The sequence below is a fragment of the Aspergillus neoniger genome, assembly GCF_003184625.1.
Source record: "Aspergillus neoniger CBS 115656 unplaced genomic scaffold BO87scaffold_3, whole genome shotgun sequence".
Classification (NCBI taxonomy): domain Eukaryota; kingdom Fungi; phylum Ascomycota; class Eurotiomycetes; order Eurotiales; family Aspergillaceae; genus Aspergillus; species Aspergillus neoniger.
In genome coordinates this window covers 405,615-423,618 of record NW_020291131.1, presented here as the reverse complement: position 1 = coordinate 423,618, position 18,004 = coordinate 405,615, and the positions used below count along the sequence as shown (strand labels likewise).

The 18,004-nt window shown below is 50.8% G+C and overlaps 7 protein-coding genes across 7 annotated transcripts; 2 read left to right on the top strand and 5 right to left on the bottom strand.

Moving 5' to 3' along the window:
- Positions 1 to 410: 410 nt before the first annotated feature.
- BO87DRAFT_130109 (uncharacterized protein) lies at positions 411 to 720 on the bottom strand. The gene has a single exon (XM_025618042.1). The coding sequence runs from the start codon at positions 621 to 623 to the stop codon at positions 459 to 461; it is 165 nt and encodes a 54-aa protein (XP_025484101.1). The 5' UTR covers positions 624 to 720; the 3' UTR covers positions 411 to 458.
- A 919-nt stretch (positions 721 to 1,639) lies between these two features.
- Positions 1,640 to 2,826, bottom strand: BO87DRAFT_412451 (uncharacterized protein; the record flags this gene model as incomplete). The annotated part of the gene is made up of 4 exons (XM_025626497.1): positions 1,640 to 1,740; positions 2,068 to 2,182; positions 2,344 to 2,458; positions 2,781 to 2,826. 4 exons carry the CDS (start codon positions 2,824 to 2,826, stop codon positions 1,684 to 1,686), a joined length of 333 nt encoding a protein of 110 aa, XP_025484100.1. The 3' UTR covers positions 1,640 to 1,683.
- A 972-nt stretch (positions 2,827 to 3,798) lies between these two features.
- On the top strand, positions 3,799 to 9,124 carry BO87DRAFT_325613 (ubiquitin-binding TORC1 subunit KOG1). Its single transcript, XM_025620115.1, has 6 exons — positions 3,799 to 4,013; positions 4,131 to 4,648; positions 4,707 to 7,762; positions 7,810 to 8,143; positions 8,194 to 8,531; positions 8,586 to 9,124. The coding sequence occupies exons 2-6, from the start codon at positions 4,214 to 4,216 to the stop codon at positions 8,773 to 8,775; spliced, it is 4,353 nt and encodes a 1,450-aa protein (XP_025484099.1). The 5' UTR covers positions 3,799 to 4,013; positions 4,131 to 4,213; the 3' UTR covers positions 8,776 to 9,124.
- Positions 9,125 to 9,760: 636 nt separating this feature from the next.
- On the bottom strand, positions 9,761 to 10,836 carry BO87DRAFT_349930 (EI24 domain-containing protein; the record flags this gene model as incomplete). Its single annotated transcript, XM_025621047.1, has 3 exons — positions 10,671 to 10,836; positions 9,963 to 10,549; positions 9,761 to 9,878 (listed from the first exon to the last, which is right to left on the bottom strand). Exons 1-3 carry the CDS (start codon positions 10,767 to 10,769, stop codon positions 9,761 to 9,763), a joined length of 804 nt encoding a protein of 267 aa, XP_025484098.1. The 5' UTR covers positions 10,770 to 10,836.
- A 172-nt stretch (positions 10,837 to 11,008) lies between these two features.
- BO87DRAFT_130072 (uncharacterized protein) lies at positions 11,009 to 12,565 on the bottom strand. The gene has a single exon (XM_025618041.1). It carries the CDS (start codon positions 12,262 to 12,264, stop codon positions 11,113 to 11,115), a length of 1,152 nt encoding a protein of 383 aa, XP_025484097.1. The 5' UTR covers positions 12,265 to 12,565; the 3' UTR covers positions 11,009 to 11,112.
- Positions 12,566 to 12,803: 238 nt separating this feature from the next.
- Positions 12,804 to 13,406, bottom strand: BO87DRAFT_393205 (uncharacterized protein; the record flags this gene model as incomplete). The annotated part of the gene is made up of 2 exons (XM_025625047.1): positions 12,804 to 13,276; positions 13,343 to 13,406. 2 exons carry the CDS (start codon positions 13,404 to 13,406, stop codon positions 12,804 to 12,806), a joined length of 537 nt encoding a protein of 178 aa, XP_025484096.1.
- Positions 13,407 to 15,214: 1,808 nt separating this feature from the next.
- Positions 15,215 to 17,907, top strand: BO87DRAFT_393204 (PA and RING finger domain protein; the record flags this gene model as incomplete). Its single annotated transcript, XM_025625046.1, has 2 exons — positions 15,215 to 17,493; positions 17,550 to 17,907. The coding sequence occupies 2 exons, from the start codon at positions 15,215 to 15,217 to the stop codon at positions 17,905 to 17,907; spliced, it is 2,637 nt and encodes an 878-aa protein (XP_025484095.1).
- Positions 17,908 to 18,004: the final 97 nt, after the last annotated feature.

Genomic DNA, 18,004 nt, shown 5'->3' with positions numbered 1-18,004 from the left:
ATCCGATGGCGACAATGACAGAGCATGGAGAGGGGTGGAATATAGAAAATCACAAAAAAACAGACAGGGGTGGATAACAGCAAACGGAACGGAACGACTGCGACTAAGGACAAGCAAAGAAGGCCGACGGAAAAGTGGACAACAGAGCACCCAAAGACGAGAAGAACATCAACAAGGAAAGAAAGTAAAAGGATGAAGGGTGCGCGAGCAAGAAGTTGGGGCTCTGGACCTGGAGAATTGGAGGAAGAGAGGAGAGGAGAGGGAGACGAGAGAAGTGAAAGACTCCGGCGTTTCACACTTTCTGGCCAGCCAGCATTAGATAATTATCCACTGGGCTTTTGGCAGCAATTAGTTTTAGTTTAGGGGGGGGGGAAAGGCAGAAGAAGAGCGAAAAGACGGATGGGGATGCGGACCTGCCAGGGCGACACCGCCTCATCGCCGTTCTCCAAGGCAGCTTCTTACTTGCTTACTTTTCCGTCTTGCGGGTAAGTTAATCTCATTTCCCTCCCTGTCAACACACCCCAAAGAAAGAAAGAAAAAAAAAAGTAAATAAAGGTCAATCCATCCTCCCACGAGGCGTTTCCATTCCCCAGACAGTGGTGTTGGTACATCCACCCTCCCATACCTCAACTCTTTCTTAGTTACATTCCCACCTCTTCCCACCCTCCCCGAACCACCTTACAACCTCCCCCATCCATTTCAGGCCTCATTCTACTACTGAATGGCACAGACAGCTAGATACAATTAACTTGTGATTCTCATTCCCCTTGTCTTACGGGTGGATTTCCATCAAATTTCGATGAATCTTCTGTCAGGATCACATTAATCTGGCTAACAACCAGAGTTCGGTCGATCGGCCTTCAGAATAAGCAATGCAATTCGCAACTGCCGACATGTGTCTGTCGTTGGTCCACTCGGCTTGTCGCTCTACATCGCACCCAGTTGTCTGCTTATTCCTCGATGCATGAACGATAGAGGAGATGTGAAATGCAGGGGTGTCTACACAGACTCGGTCATCTTGAGGAGGGGAAACAGGTATCCTCCATTGCGAGCCAGTAATTGCAATAATACAATGTGAGTGGATGTGGGTTGAGCCACTGGTCATGCAGGAACCACCGCGAGAGGTTGGTTGGTTCCCTTGTGGCTCCCGAGCCACATCATCGACACCCCGAACATTCCACCTGGCAAACAAAACTCATCGGCTGGGCAATGTACGGAGTACCGCCGAAGAAGTTTCTTAAATTATGATTAGTCCGACGATGATATCACATTGGCCACGATCTAAACATCCCTTGCTGATTCAGGGCTATCTTCGATGCAGGAACAAGACATACTTATTTCAAAGTACATTACGGACAGCAGCAACACCCACCTGTCTTGCGGGCGGCGCATTTTTGGAGAAGAATACCGCTCTACGCTATGGCCTGACCAGCCATCACAAAGCTTGCTAGTATCCATGGCTCCATATACTCCATATACCTTTGGTCTCTGGGCCCAGACATCCGGCATCAGCCGGACATAGATGCCCCATTTAGCATCAGACAGAGGGCGGCTCCGTGTCCCAGACAAGCAGACATAAGGTCAGGTTAAAGACTGGAAGATGCGCGAGGGACCTGAACTTTATTTAGTATGCGGATAGCAACGATTTCGTAGTCCCATCCCTTTGTTATGAGCAGCTCCCGACTAGAGCTGAAATCGTTGCAAAGCAAACAAACCGGGGTCATCATAGTCGGCATGGCACTGGCTACGTCACAGTGTGGCTATAGTAGCCAGCAGTTTCGCAAAACGAGGTATCTTTGTCTACAAAGCACTGCGACGCTTCGGATAGGTGAGCTTCCGTTGGAGAAAAAGAAGCAAGCATCATGGTAAAAGTCGAATGTGTCGGTTTGATTGGCGACAGGCATTATTCAGGGATTATGAATCAGGTCGGTTCAAAGTCCTCCACTTTCTAATTCTGGAGGGCAGTTGATCAACGGTAGACTACCTAGCGAAGCTGACTGGCTGGGGAAATACGGTGTAAAGTCCGGATGGGTTAGCGCTGGGGGAGGGCCAGGCTTACAGACTTACAGTTAGCTCCGCCCGTAGCGAGGCTCCTCTCATACAAAATAGCTCGGGACGCTGCCAGAAAACGAAAACCACGAGATTGAGCAGGGCGGAACCAGGGGTTGAACCGTCCCTATTTCTAAGGGGGGTTAGGGAAAAGAGAACCACTAGGGTCAAGCAGAGATCACATTGGTCCCGGCAAAAGGGGCTTGGTCCGCATTATCTGGCCCATCATTCCCACGACAGGCGAACTAATTTCTGGATTCCAGACAACGGTCGGTTCGATCGATATCTACATACCCTGTGTGGTTTAGTGGCTTTTTCCAGTAACCACTGGGACCATGGGAACCGCCAGAGATATGATTCTCAGGCCACTGGGCATGGGGCGCTGAATGGCTGGCCCCCCCTTGTAAACCTGCTTTTTAGTAAGTCTCTAGTAAGGGACGCAGAAAGTACTGACTACTAGTTACTAGCTAACTGGTACCTGTCAGTACTACGTAGCAGGATGCCGCTACCCTTCCTGTCGTAATTTGCAATGCTCCCATCTCTCAATTGGTTTCTTTCAGGGCGGCAGTGGCGCATCGTGATCTGGGCGCTGACGGTTTTGTTTAGTGCTTTTTCAGATGTCCCGTGATGGTGTGCTGCCTTTCTTTTCCCCTTCATCTTTCGCAAGCCACTCAGAAGCCATCACCCGTATCGGGTTCCCTAACTTCACCACCAATGAGGTTGGCTCATACCCATGGGTGAACATGGCCCAGCCTGCAGGGCTTGCAGTAGCCCCATTCTTACCACTTTAATTAGAGCGCATTTGGGGGTGCAAAGAAGGTCGGCTGAAATGAAGCTGCGTCCTTCCGAACATACCTAGTCGTTATTCAGAACTTCTCGGTCGGAAGGGTGCATCCAGTCTACCCTCTTACATAGTATTGGCATACCGACAGACATGGGCAGACTGTTTCACACAGAAGAGCGACTGAAACGAAACATGATCTGACGGCCCTCCGATCGCCGTTAAGCCTACCCGTCTTGGTCCCTTGTCTCTGTTCTCTCCCCCACGCCTCCTTACCACCACTGTAGCAGGGTCGTGAAAATATATTGCTACTGTGTACGAAGTATATACTAGTAGTGGGGGAAGACCAAAAGCGCAATTGCTAACTAGTAGAGCATAACACTTTTTTACCGCCACTTTTTGGAATATTATTCTGATGTCCGCGCATGTCTTTATGTATCAGTTGCATCCTCAGGCTTGTATTGGGAACAAGCTTGTGAATCAGAACGTTTTGATAGAGTGTGAACCGTGTCAATGCCTCTCCTGAACTCCTAATATAATTATAGCTTGGGTGGGTAGTGGATGGAGTAGTTAAAATGATACTGATCTAGTCCGATTTAGGTACGTATGAACACCGGAGTTCTTATCCATGCATAGAGCTGGGTACGCTTAGTCAAACTGCTAGACATGTGACTTGTCAACTCTGTAGTGTAAGCTTCCAGGTACCATGAAAAATGAAGAATGAATATGAAAGTACTTGTTTTTGAAAGAAAAGGAAAACACAAATATTTCCAATACCTCCTCCACCGTAAAGACTAACCCGACCACCGCCTCGGTAGAAATATCGTCATCCATGGGAGCTGCCTAATCCAGTTAAGCGCAGGCGTTGTTGGATATGCTCCGGGGACAACGATGTTCCGTCCAGGCCATGCCAAGAGGATCCCGGCCAGAGCTCATGGTTCTCGCCGAACCAACATCATCAACCAAGTCCCCCCGCGTCTTTGGAAGGGAGCGTCAGCAGTTTCAACTTCCTGGGGAGACCGAATCGCCTGGTGTTTGAGTTCTTTTGGATTCCCTGAACGTGGCAGAGCTTCCTCGCCACAGGGCGTCCTCCCAACTGCTGGCTGCTGACTGTTGACCCTCCGGATTGGGTATGAGAATCGCCTGGTCCCAGTGCATGCACTGTGACATGAGTATTGATAAGGTGAGAACATATTCACCCGCGCATCTGCCCTACAGTCGACGCCTGGGCAACGCCAACTCCCCGCATGTGAGATTCTCCATCAACCCTGACTATATGCTAACTTCTCCGCATGTTCAGGTCCCGGCCAGCTTCGCCCTCGTTACTTCACGCTACATGATGACCTTCGATGTATAACAGACCCTCATTGACCAGAATTCAGAATGGAGCCCACAATTCAACAGGCATCGCATCCCGAACCTCGGAAGAGTCATCACAAGTCTGTTCGGGTTGCCTTTGGTCCGGATCTAGAAACACACATTCCCCCGCGTGACAGATCCCCCGCTCCTGTTCCAGGACATCACCGATCATTTACTACCGTGGAGCACAAACAGACTCCCGTCATCACCCCCGAACGACCGACTAGCTCATCTGCAGGCGAGAACCCGCTGATCATCGAGAACAATGGCCGACTGACTTCGGATCGATCGTCGGATTGTGCAAGACCGATTGCGACCCTGAAGAGGGCCCGCAGCGACTATGGGCCCAGAGTGGGGCTTGATAAAGCCATTGCTGGGGATGAGGAAGAGGACATTGCCATGAGACATGGATGGCAGGAGGAGTATACTTCGAGCGAGTACCTGAAAGTCCTGCACTCGGTAAGCAGATGCAACGGACAGCTAAGGCTTACAATCCGGTCGGATCTGACTGCTCTAGAATTTCTATATGTATTTCACAGAGAAGCGCCACGAGACGAACGGCATCCCTAGGGATCCGGTCGGAAGCTGGCCCAGCCAAGACTGGCGCATGAAGGACCGCCTGAAAACCGTCTCCGCGGCGCTAGCCATCTGCCTGAATATTGGCGTCGACCCGCCCGATGTGGTCAAGACGAACCCGACAGCTAAGTTGGAATGCTGGGTCGATCCCACGTCTACTACCGGCGGTGGTCACAACAAGATCATGGAGCAGATCGGAAAGAAACTGCAGGAGCAATATGAGACACTTAGCTTAAGAACTAGGTACAAGCAATATCTTGACCCCTCTGTCGACGAGACGAAGAAGTTTTGCATCTCTCTGCGCCGCAACGCCAAGGACGAGCGGGTGCTGTTCCATTACAACGGCCATGGTGTACCTCTCCCTACTCAGTCGGGTGAGATTTGGGTCTTCAACAAGAATTACACTCAGTACATTCCGGTATCCCTCTACGACTTGCAGTCCTGGCTTGCAGGACCTAGCCTGTTTGTCTTCGACGTATCGCATGCAGGGAATATTGTGTCGAACTTTCACACCTTCGTCGAGAAACATGAGAAGGAGAACGCAGAGGCGAAGAAGCGGGATCCAAACGCCATCGTTCAAAACTACGGGGATTGTATCATCCTCGCAGCATGTCAGAAGACAGAGTCGCTCCCCACTAACCCCGATCTCCCAGCGGATATCTTCACTTGTTGCTTGACTACGCCTATTGAGATTGCGCTGCGTTTCTTCATCCTCCAAAATCCCCTGCAGACGAACATCTCGATTGACGAGTTCAGAGTGCCAGGCCGCTTACAGGATCGGAGAAGCCCACTTGGAGAGCTGAACTGGATTTTTACTGCGATCACGGACACTATTGCCTGGAACACATTGCCCCGGGCGCTGTTCAAGAAGCTCTTCCGTCAAGATCTCATGGTCGCTGCTTTGTTTAGAAATTTTCTGCTCGCCGAGCGTATCATGCGAACATACAAGTGTCATCCTATTTCCTCTCCTGAGCTTCCAGAAACCCATCATCACCCGCTGTGGAAGAGCTGGGATTTGGCAGTTGAAATGGTCTTGTCACAATTACCGGCTCTCATTGACCACGAAGAGGGCCGCAGGCAATATGAGTATCAACATTCAACATTCTTTGCCGAGCAGCTTACCGCTTTTGAGGTTTACTTGTCATCAGGTCCAACGGAAAAGAATCCCCCGGATCAGCTTCCGATTGTGCTGCAGGTCCTTCTCAGTCAAGCGCATCGACTCAGGGCGCTGATATTGCTTAGCAAATTCCTGGATCTAGGACCTTGGGCTGTCCATCTGGCTCTGAGCATCGGGATATTCCCATATGTCGTAAAGCTCCTGCAGTCCGCCGCCCAAGAATTGAAGCCCGTGATGGTCTTCATCTGGGCAAGGATCATGGCCGTCGATCATACAGTCCAGAACGATTTGTTGAAGGACAACGGAATCCATTACTTCATTTCCATCCTCAACCCTTCCTCGCCAATACCCGTGGGCAATGCTAGCGAACATCGAGCGATGTGTGCGTTCATTGTCTCGATCTTTTGCAAGAATTACCCTCAAGGCCAGAATGTGTGCCTTTCTGCTGAGCTCTTTGACTCCTGCCTTAAGCACCTCATGGATGTTGAAAACCCCCTGTTGCGGCAATGGTCGTGTCTCTGTATTAGCATGTTGTGGTCTGACTTCCCTGAAGCCAAGTGGATGGGCATTCGTTGCGCTGCTCCTGCAAGGCTTTGCGAGCTTAATTTCGATCCGGTCCCCGAGGTCCGCGCTGCAATGCTCCATGCAGTAACGACTTTCTTGGGTATCCCTGATTTGACAGACCAGGTTGCCCAAATAGAAGAGTCTCTGGCTATGACGGTGCTACCTATGGCATCAGACGGCAGTGTCCTGGTGAGGAAAGAACTCCTGGTCTTCTTCTCAACGTTCGTGAGGCGCTACCAGAACAAGTTTCTGGTTGCTGCCTACGAGGAATTTCAGGACGAGAAGCAGAACCTCCTGTTGAAACTGGAACAAGATGGCACTCGGAGTCTTTCCTTGGAGGATGTGCCGAATATCTCAGCGAATGGCTCCGCGGATCCCAACCATAGGTCGCAGATATTGTCCCGGAATACGACTTTTGGTACTATTTGGAAACAACTACTAATTCTTTCTGTTGATCCTCATCCTGACATTGCCCAAGATGCGGCCATGGTGGTCGACTACATCCACATCTGTCTTCTTCAATCCCCTATGGCGACGCTAACCAACAAGGTTCGCAATGAGATTTTGGATCTCTCGAATCGTGTATCCCAGAAGTTCCAGGTCCGAGAAAGGCCAGAGTCAAAGAAGACGGCGCCACCGCCGACTCCTCCTTCCGCTGCACCGCCGAAACAAGAAGGTTACCTTTCACTGAGCCTAAAACGAACGGCGAGTGTCGCTGCATCGCTTAAGAATTTGGCGTTTGGCAGTTCATCCGCGGCGGATGCGCAGTCGCAGCAAACGTCAACGACCCCGAAAAGCCGAGTTCCCATGACACCCAGAGGACGAGCACCTCCCGAATGGACGCGGCCCCCAGAGGTCAACGACCAAGTCGCTCCCGCGACTGCGTATCACCAGGCCCCGACCCCTACTTCACGAGGCTTTGAACCCAGAGATCCCACTGCTGTCCCGACAATCCCCTTAATGAGCAGGTTCCTAGATTGGTCCACAGAGGTAATCCCAGAACTCCTTGATGCAATAAGCGCGGAAAACCAGATTGAGTATGAGCAACTTCTTACCCTTATTCAGTATTTCCGGGAACCCCAGATGAAACCCAATGAGCCCGACGAGCCCGGTAGTGCGGATTACAACGAACGCCTTTGGAGACGGAGTCGCAACGAAAAGATCATTTCGGAGACCCAACCCCTGAAGGGAATAGCCGGCAGTAGCCGATGGGATAACTCATTGTCTCTCTTATCTAACAGCAGCCAGCCCTTGAAGATGTGCTTCCACCAGTTTGAGGATCATCTCGCAGTTGCGGACGACAGGGATACGATTGCGTATGTGCTTAGGATCAGCCGTGCTTTTCTCCGCTAACACCAAATAGGATATGGGACTGGCAGAGCCACAAACGTCTCAACCGCTTCTCTAATGGCAATCCAGCAGGGTCGAAAATCAACGAAGTGCGATATATTAATGAAGACGATCAAGCACTTTTGATGACGGGCTCCTCCGATGGCGTACTGAAAGTGTTTAGGAACTATGAGTCCGCCAAAAAGGTGGAGATCGTTACATCTTTCAGGGCACTACCGGAACTGATCCCCAGTAATCGGAATGCCGGCCTGGTCCTCGACTGGCAGCAGGGTCAGGGCAAAGCGTTGGTCGCAGGAGACGTCAAGGTCATTCGTGTGTGGAATGCAGCCACCGAAGTGTGCACTAACGTATGTTTCCACATATTGAGGATGGGAACACTCTTCTGACTATTGCATAGGATATTCCCGCAAGGTCCGGCTCGTGTATCACTTCTTTGACGTCGGATCAGGTTGCAGGAAATATCTTCGTGGCAGGATTTGGCGATGGCGCTGTTCGAGTGTTTGATCAGCGTCTCAAGCCGACAACCTCCATGGTTAAGGTCTGGCGCGAGCACAAGCAGTGGATCACCAATGTCCATATGCAACGCGGCGGACTGAGGGAACTGGTGTCTGGTAGCCGAAATGGCGAGATTCGACTATGGGATCTTCGAATGGACACGCCATTTTCAACGTTTTCAGCGACCAAGGATACGCTTCGCACATTGAGCGTGCACGAACACGCCCCTGTGTTCATGGTGTACGTGGCTCTTGTCAAATATGGCTAAGCAGATTTGCTGACTTGTATGAATAGGGGTACCAACCGACACGAAGTCAAGACGTTCAACGTCAATGGTACATATCTATCCACCTTCGAGCCCTACTCGAGCTTTCTCCACCACAATCGATCTTCCCCGATTGCCAGCACGGCCTTCCACCCTCACCGCACCCTGCTGGCGTGTGCTGCCCTCAACGACAACCACATCAACCTCGTGAACTGCTAGTTCATCTTCCATCCTCCTTCATGGCCATTCCATCCCACCCTTATACCACTCGTAGCAAATTTCGGCGCCTGGAATTTCGTCCTTCCGGGCCATGTTCGATTCGAACTGTTTCCATTCTGATCTTCAACCTAACACCTTTTAATGGCAATCATGAAGCATCACTTTCTGGCGTAGGTCGGCTAGCTTTCTGCGTTGGCGCTAGGAAATTCTTTTCGTTTCCATTATTATCATATGGTTTTGCTTTTCTATTCTTCTTCTTTTTCTTGTCTTCACACTTTGACCGTGTCGCTTGTATATGGATGGACATAGCTGTGCAGGCAGACCAAGGTTTAATTCGTCAGTTATACCCAGTGTTGGGAGAAGAATTGTTGTAATATTGTAGATATTATTGATCTCATTTGAACGTAGACGAATGGACAAGTTGAAGTATACTAGGTATGAACTTCAATTGACAAGCTTTAGCGAATATGCCGTGTCCTTGCCTTGCTTCAAGATATATAGTGGCCCCAAGGTATTCATAATGGGGGTATTATGTGAATAATTTGATAGATGGAAGATATCTACATTCGTAAAAAGGTTACTACTAGTAGTTATAACTGAATAATAACTATTAATAACTATTTTACAACTCTAGAGAACTTTTGACTAACTCTTTGTATCACCCTCCACACTCAACCATCCCCCTACTTCAGTTATTGATAGATATAACATTTGCTGGTTTTACTCATAATAAATATATACTATCAAATAGTTCTTAGTTATAGTTGGCAGTACCATAGTGAAACATGCTCATAACATTGAACCCGGCAGCTGACCAATATGGAGTCTCAACCACAAGAGACCATATATATACTAAATATACACTTATCCCCCTCACCACATATAGTATCACACAAGAACTATGACAACATAAGATACACTAGACTTTTCCCCTCCCAGCCCCTTAACGCCGCCCACATCCTATCCCCTTTACAACGTGGTGAGCCTACTGCAACTCCCTCTCCCAATCCGCCGCCCACAACGCCGCCCCAACTGTATTCGTAAACGCAAACGCAATCGACACAAACGGGACCATTTCCAGCGCGAACGCCGCCATTCCGAACCTATACATACCCTAGTCGTTAGTCATTATATCTCCACCCTCCAGGGAAGGAAAGAAAGAAAGAAAGAAAAGGAAATAAACATACCCAGTATACTTCCCCCTCCACCTCCCCACCCACCTACTCCTCTCCGCCTTCTTCCACCCCTTCAACCCAAACCACCGCTCATGCACCCCCTCACCGACCTTCTTCCCCTGCACATACACATACACCAGCGTTCCCACCACAGGCACAAAGTTCAGCGGTAGCAACACCACACTCCTCACCAACATATTCCACATATTCGTTTGTCTTTCCTCGACTTCTTCTTTGCCCCCGAAGCGGGAGATAGCATCATCATCATCACCACCACCGCCTCTCTTTCCCGACTGCTCAAGGAGTTTCTCCTGTCCCATTTCCACGAGCGTGGCGTCAAACGTAGCAGTGATAGCGTCCGCGAGGAGAAACGACCGCGCAAGGAAGGTGGTTATGGTGGAGGATTCGCTGAGGACGAGTAATGCCGCGGAGAAAGGCGCGAGGAGGGGTCCACTGGTTATGGACATAATCGCTGCTTGAGGCACGTAGGTGAAGAAGAACATGGCTGTTGTGACGCCTACGCCCAGAGTGAGGGTTTTGGAGGACCGTGAGAGGAGGGGTTGGCGGAGAGTGGGGCGGTTGAGGGTGTAGATTATTCCCTACTCATTCATTTATTATATTTAGTTTTTCTTTTCTGAATTGTGTGGAGGTAGTAATGGGGTGGTTTGTGTCGTAGGTATAGAGGATGGGGGGTATGATGGGTGGCTGCGTGTGGCGCACCTTGATTGGGTAGAAATATGTCCCAGAGAGGACGACATCTTTGGCGATGGCCCGAATGTGGGTTGCTTCGTCGATGAGAGCTCCTGTTATTTTGTTCATGGTTGGTGTGAGGGTTTACTGTGGTTGGTGATAGTAAGGGTGCTTGTTCATGGGGGAGGTGTTGCGGAGGGAAACTTTTGGATGGCGGTGACGTCGTCGGGAGCTAGCTCCTTAAGCTACTTACTTGTATCCATTAAGTGGGGAATACCCCATTGGGACATATTATTTAGTTCCGAGCGATAACTACTATACTTATGGTAAACATATTTATGATATTTTCGATTAGCTAGCTAGCCTCGCTCATCCACTTTATAATACATATTGTAGGCTATTTATCTCCTCAAATAGGACATGCTCGCACTGATGGTACATGAAATAAGCCATCTTGACACACAGAACAGGCTCAGTAGTCAAAGTAGCTATGGTTGCCGTCCTGGCTGGGTGAACAGTAATAAGGATCCACGCTTCCCCAGTCAGCAAAGTTGCCAGCCTGCTTCTTGCGATCTTTGGCGACGTAGGAATAGAGATTGATGATTACATCACCCAGTAGCTGTGTCGTCTGTTTCTCGTTCTCACTAGCACAGTTCTCTGCGATTCCCTTGACTTGCTGGCGGAGTTTTTTGTGTCCTCGATTATCCTTGTGAAACCACGCTTCTGCTTCTCTAACAGGTCTGGTGAGTCCAGGAGGAGTTCTCAACATGCCGTCCTGAGCGGTGGAGTCATTGTCAAGGTGAGACACATTGGCTATACTGGTAGACTTGGTCTTGGATACCTGACTCTCCTGTGGCGCATGAGTCTTGCCTGGATTGGACTCCACAGCGATTTCACGGACCAGAAACTGCTCATTGTCCAGTTTAGGACTTTCAGGCTTCTGTGCAACGTTCTTGAGCAGCGCGGTGACCTCTTCTTTGAACCTGCGCTGTTTCTCCTCCCTTTCCAGCTCAAGAGTACGCGCGCGCTCCAAATTAGTAGTCGAATACTGAGCCCCAGGACCTGAGATCTCCAGGCCAGATGTAATCCGGGTTTCAGGACGCTTGAGACGGGTTTGGACTCGCAGGGACTCGTAAGGGGACTGGCTGTAGGTTCGATCAAAGTTGGCTCCGTAAAGGTCCAAGGAGGTATGCTCGGAGACCGATTCACGAAGAGGAGTGCCCAGCGAGTAGGAGGACTCATAGGATCTGGTATAACTCAAAGGATTGCGTTGAAAGTGGCCATCATCGCTGCTCTCCCATCCGTGCGATTCAAGACGCGAAGGTGTGAAGGACTCTGCAGGCATGCTCAGATGACGGTCTGCCTGATTTGCACGGTGTATGGCTGAGAGATGAGATAAGGCCTTTTGTTGGCTCATGGGACGTGGTTCTTTCGGTTCGCTGCTTGACGACATTTCTGATAGAAGCTTTCGGGTTTTGGCGCCTCTTTTCGAGCCTGTCTTGGAGCAGAGCTGAAACAAAGGTACTGGCTGAGAGGAGGCTAGATCCTGGTAGTTGTCAAATTCATGATCTTCGTCTCGGTACACGGTGGACGGTCTGGTGAAGAGTAGACGACGAGACGCCATGGTGAAGTTTCGCTGGTGAACGACAGTGCTAGACAGCTGAATAGGACAAGACGCTGAAAGAAACGAAGAAGCTAGTAAAAAAACGATGAGACGTCGGGGTCATGCCATGGAGATGCAGACGACGTGACGCACTTGCACATTGTGAGTTGCGAAGCGTACCTGCCCACTTCGGGAAGTGCTATCATTCACTTGTTTGAACTGTCCAGTTTGCTGGGTTTGCTGTGTTACGCCGCTGTCTCTGCCTTTGCCAAACCACCATGACTTCTGTCAAGACAACAACACATTTCATGCTGAAGGCCCCACAGGCACTGAAATGTAGTTGATGTCCATGGCTGCCCAACCACTCTCAGAATGGTTACGACAAGCGTCGAAGCCAGATGTCAAGTAAATATATGCAAATCAACTCTCAGACTACGTAGTATCTTCGACGAAACCCGATTACTATTCCGCATATGAATAATTACCACATGTCCAACATACACGTGTAATAAAAAAGTCAACCTTTGCATGAGACTGATGATACTTGCTTGCAAGTGCCTCTACCATTGATTCCGCTGCGTACCACCAGGGCCCATCGAATAGTATCCCATCTTGCCAGAGTCTAGCCTGGTGGTAGGGCTGAACTCAGATGATTCAGTGTCCTGGCTGTAGGTGTTGTAGCTGCTGCCTCCTGTACGACCGCCGAAATCCTGCATCGCTCCACTGTCCATAGCCCGCGATTCATAACCAGTTCCTGAGCCACCGTATCTCTCCGGTTCATGTCTATAATCTGCAGAGCCAGTACCAAAACCACCAGTATTACCATAGTCGTGTGTGCTAGACTGAGATCCGTAGCTGCCGCGGTAGTCACCAGCGGTTCCCGAATCGTATGTGTCCGTCCTGCGCTCGTAGTCGCCAGAATTATAGTTGTCAGAGCTGGGCTGAGAGTTATAGGAACCATCGCCAGGTCCATATCTCTCTCCGCCGCCCGAGTTGTAGTCATCGGTACTGGGCTTGTTGCTATGACCCTTGCCTAAATCGGGGTTAAGTTAGCAGACGATTAGAGGCAAATCATAGATAAGATCAGAGGTATTCATACGGGAGTTGGAATTGTTGTGATGGCCAGTCAAGGCATCTTTGACCTTGTGCATGAGATTCGACATCTTGATGAGTCCTGGGTAGAAAGGTGATAATCACTAAAGCTGCTTAAATATGTGATCAATGCTCCGATACGGCATGTCTTGCGAGGTTAGCACACGTTCAAATAAAGTCCAAGACCATTGTGAACGTCTGGCGGGGTTGGAAGCCACCCAAGCTTGTCACGACAAAGGGCAAGACAATGGAACGAACACCCGTGGAGGATGACGTTTGTACCAGAAACTAAGCTAATGGGTGTGGGATGATGGAGGAAATGGAAAGCGAGTGTCAAGATGTCATCCACGTCATGCCATTGAGACAGCTCCATCCAAACCATGGGGTTTGGCCGTGAAGCTCCGCAGCACAAGCCACGGAACCCTGGATGGCACGCCACAAATGAACCCCGCTTGTTTCCTTGCAGTCCCACAGGACCGAGAATTGCTGATGTTCTAGATTTCACGGAGAAATGATGAAGACGACTGCTTCTGTTCTTTTTCCTGGAGCACGTGATGATGGTGCATGAAGTGGATGATGATCAGGTAAGCGACAGGAATGGCACTTGTGAACTATACTAGTTTGTAGACAGACGGGTAGACCGTGTTAGCACTGTCTCTACAGAGTGGTTAGGTGGGGTTCCCCCATTGACTCGACATCTACAAATACAACATTCCTGGGTACATGAAACGGATCCCCCCTGCGTTGTCGATCGCTTTATTGTGTACCCATGAGAAAAAGCACTAAAGTCGAAGTCGACAGTGAATATTGCGCAGGTGTGGGGAATGACGGGAAGGCAGTTTTCATTGATCTGGGGGGGGGTAGAATAGAACACTGTGGATTTAAATTAAATTGAGGAAGTAGTATTCAGTATTGTATGGTAAAAGAATGGGAGGAGGGTGTGACACAAATCAAAGATGCTGCCATGCGCCACACCATATAGAAATACAATAACAATACTAATAAAAGGGTCTCGTGAAAGGGAAAGAGTCACGAATCATAGACTATCTAATTTTTAAGTCAAATTTTAAATTGAAGAACTGCTGATGGAATTGGGCAGCCCAGCCCAAAATGCACGGGCGCAGGGTCTGTGACGTAGTACTCTGTAGTACGAGATAACTAGTAGATAGTAGGGATGAAAAGGTATGGCGGTTGCCTGACAAAACCTGAGGAAGCCACTAGTTAATCAATTAGTTAAGGGAACTCCCCTCCCTCAGGCAGGGAATCAATCCCGTGACTGACTGCCCCCCAAGCCAAACTGTCTGACAGAAACACTACTAACTACCTAACTAACTAATACCTACTACCTGAAGGAGAGACACGGAGGGGACAGAGAAAAGAGGCTGTGCTTGCGTGTCCGGCGACTCGCTCACAAGTTGTTGATCATTCTTTTTGCCTTTCTTCCTCCACATCGTCCCATCCATCCCATTCCACCATCCCCATCCCCATTTCCATCCCCTTCTCCCTACTTACAATCCTACTACTACCGTCCATGTCCCTATTCCTCTTCTCTCCCCGTCATCCTTGTCTGGTTGGCTTCTAAAGTACCAGCCCGTCATTGCTTGACCACGACGACTCCCTAACTACTTACTACTTACTCACTCTCCTTATCATCTTGTTCCTTCGCGCCTACCCTCCTTCTCCCCTTCCCGTGCGCTCTCGATGAGTGTCCTTCCTGTTGCGCTTCATCGACCGTCTGATTGGTCCTAAGAACATCGCCTTCCTGCACGAAACCCGCTGGCCCTGAGCGTTGATCTTCCTGGGCTTCTTTCCTTTCCCGCCTCCCCCTCGGCCAAGCAATATCTGTTCTATTGCATATTCCAGCAACACCCTCTTAACTATGCGACCACCACGTTTGATTGCTGTCGTCTTCTGCCTCATCTTCCTCCCCATCATCCTCACCTTCTTTTCTGCTTTAACCTCCTCGCCTAGGGTGTCCACCCCCGATTCACTCGCTGGTCGAGCGACGGGTCTACACGCCCTCTTCTCCTTCAACATCCCCTCATCCCTGTTCCCGCCGTCCGCCATTATCGGCCTTACCGATGACAACTCCACCTTTTTCCTGGCCCGACCTGCTGCGTTTGGCCCTCTGCTGCCGGACAAGGGACTTAGCGGGCAACTCTGGATTGGTAGTGGCTTTGGGGAACGAACAACCGCTGGAGCGGAAGGGGAGCTAGGATGCTCCGATATCCCGGGTTGGGGTGAGGGAGATGGTCCGAAGTCAGGCGGAGGTGCAGATACTACAACTGGGAAGTCGGGGTCTACTCCTGGAAACGAGCCGACCGTGCCACAAAGCCATCGCCAAGCGATTCCCCAGCCGGATATCGACCTGCAGCATGACTCTGGTACCAAAGTGGCACCCCCGTTCACAAATGACGGCACGGATGATCATCTCCACCACCCGCTGCCCGAGTCAGAAGTGTCGGACTCAGGCGCCATGGACAAGCACGGGGAGCCCTCTTCGAACCGACAAGCTGCTCATGCTGACATCCAGTCATTGCAAGAAAGCGCCGAGATCGACGGCAAAGTCGTCCTGCTGAGTAGGGGCGGCTGCGGCTTCTTGGAGAAGGTCAAGTGGGTCCAGCGGCGTGGAGGAATTGCTTTGATTGTGGGGGATGACACCCGAGGAGGCAGCCTCGTCACGATGTATGCACGGGGTGATACATCCAACGTGACGATCCCCGCCCTCTTCACATCTCATACTACGGCACATCTGCTGTCATCCTTAGTCCCCCCGCAAGGGGAGGACTCGGCCGCAGACGATGGATCAGGAACACACACTAAAATCTCCACTCACGGCAGTGCCGGGAAACAACGCATGGACGCCACGGCGACTACCTCTGCCACTGCGTCGCCAACATCAAGTCACAAAGCAGTAGTTCATGACAGTGCGGTGCCTCCAAAGCAGAAATCTGGGCTCTTCCACGCTCTTCTGTCATTGTTCGGTCTCAGCAATCATGGTGGACCCGTCTGGTATCCACCGGAGGACAGCCGTCGCCCGCCAAGCAGCGGAAACATCAATTGGATTCTATTAGATCGCTGGGACGAACAGGAGCCATCGCAGGACGAGACCGAGCGAAAGACCTCCCGAACGAAAACCGATGGTGTTGCCGAAGACCTCAAGAAATCAGGTACCTCGTCAAGCAGTACTGACGGTGATGGATTCGTCATTGGAGTACAGGACTGGAGAGATCCGGACCTAGTAGTTCCGAAGGGCAGCATCCTTCCATCTCCTACCAGTACAACCGACGCCGCCGGGAATAAGGTGCATACTGGCGCCAAGGGCTCGCACCCCACTCCCGCGACCTTGAAGGGTGGCAGCATCACTCCTGGAAGTGGCGAGTATCGCACTGTCGAGAAGTCTAGCATTGAAAAAGAGTCGAAGATGGAGTACTCCGGCCACAAGTCTGTGTATGATGATGTGAAACCAGGATCCTCTTCTCAGCGCAACGGTTGGTTTGCCAGGCATTTCTTCCGGGCCACGGACAAGCCAGCTCCGAGCCCAAGTTCTAGCGCCCATGGGCAAATCACTTCCGTAGACCAGAAGCTGCATGATGCGACAACTCAGAACGGTCAGGGTGTGAATGCAGCTGAACATGACGGCTTGTGGGTCACTCTCACGCCCACAAGCATGTCGACCAGTCCTTTCTTCGATACCCTCCTCGTTTTGGTTGTCAGCCCGTTGCTCACACTGACTGTTGTCTACGTTCTGTTGTTGCTGCGGTCTCGTATCCGGCGCAGACGGTGGCGCGCTCCAAAGTCCCTCGTTGATCGCCTCCCAGTGCGAACTTATCACACTATTGCGAGGTCGACCTCTTCCTCGGAAACAAGCTCGCCACGATCTGTTAGCCCTGGTCCAGTGTCGCCAACCTCGCCATTGTTGGGTGCGAAGAGCCGTTCAGGAGCCCAGCTGTCTCGGTCGCAGCGAGAGTCACATGTCTCGAATGCGAGTGCATCCAGAATGTCGTCATCAAGGAAGGGCAAATCGGGATCCACTCTGTGGCGCCGGAAATACACCGGCCGGCAAGTGGAATGCGTTGTCTGCCTGGAGGAATATGTGGATGGGCAGAGCAGGGTGATGAGTTTGCCCTGCGGCCACGAGTTCCACGCGGAGTGCATGTGAGTAACGATCCTTGAGTCCGTTGTCAATCATGCTCGTACTAACGATCTTGCAGCACGCCTTGGCTGACAACCCGCCGGCGAACTTGTCCCATCTGTAAAGGCGACGTGGTTCGGTCAATGTCGCAGAACAAAGCGGCGGAGGCTCACGAGTCGGCAGAGCCGATGAACGAGGAAGAATACCACCCTGACGCAGATTCTCAGCATAGTTCATCCTCGGCGCCGGTGCCGATTAGCGGAGTGGGCGAAGACGAGACTTCAGATCTCGAGCGGCATGCTGGCTCTGAAGCAGGTCTTCTCGAGGGACAAGCATCCTCGGCACCACCGAGTTGGAGGAACTTTGCCGCACTGAGCTACTCTGCTCTTAGTGGCGATACGATCTGGCATCAGGCGCAGACGGACGGCAGCCGGTGAACTGCGTTGTTGTGCTTTATATTATTAACCGCCCCTGGTTTCATTGGATGTATGTGTTAGTGGAGGTGGGGGTATTCTGTCTTTGCAGCGTTTCCTT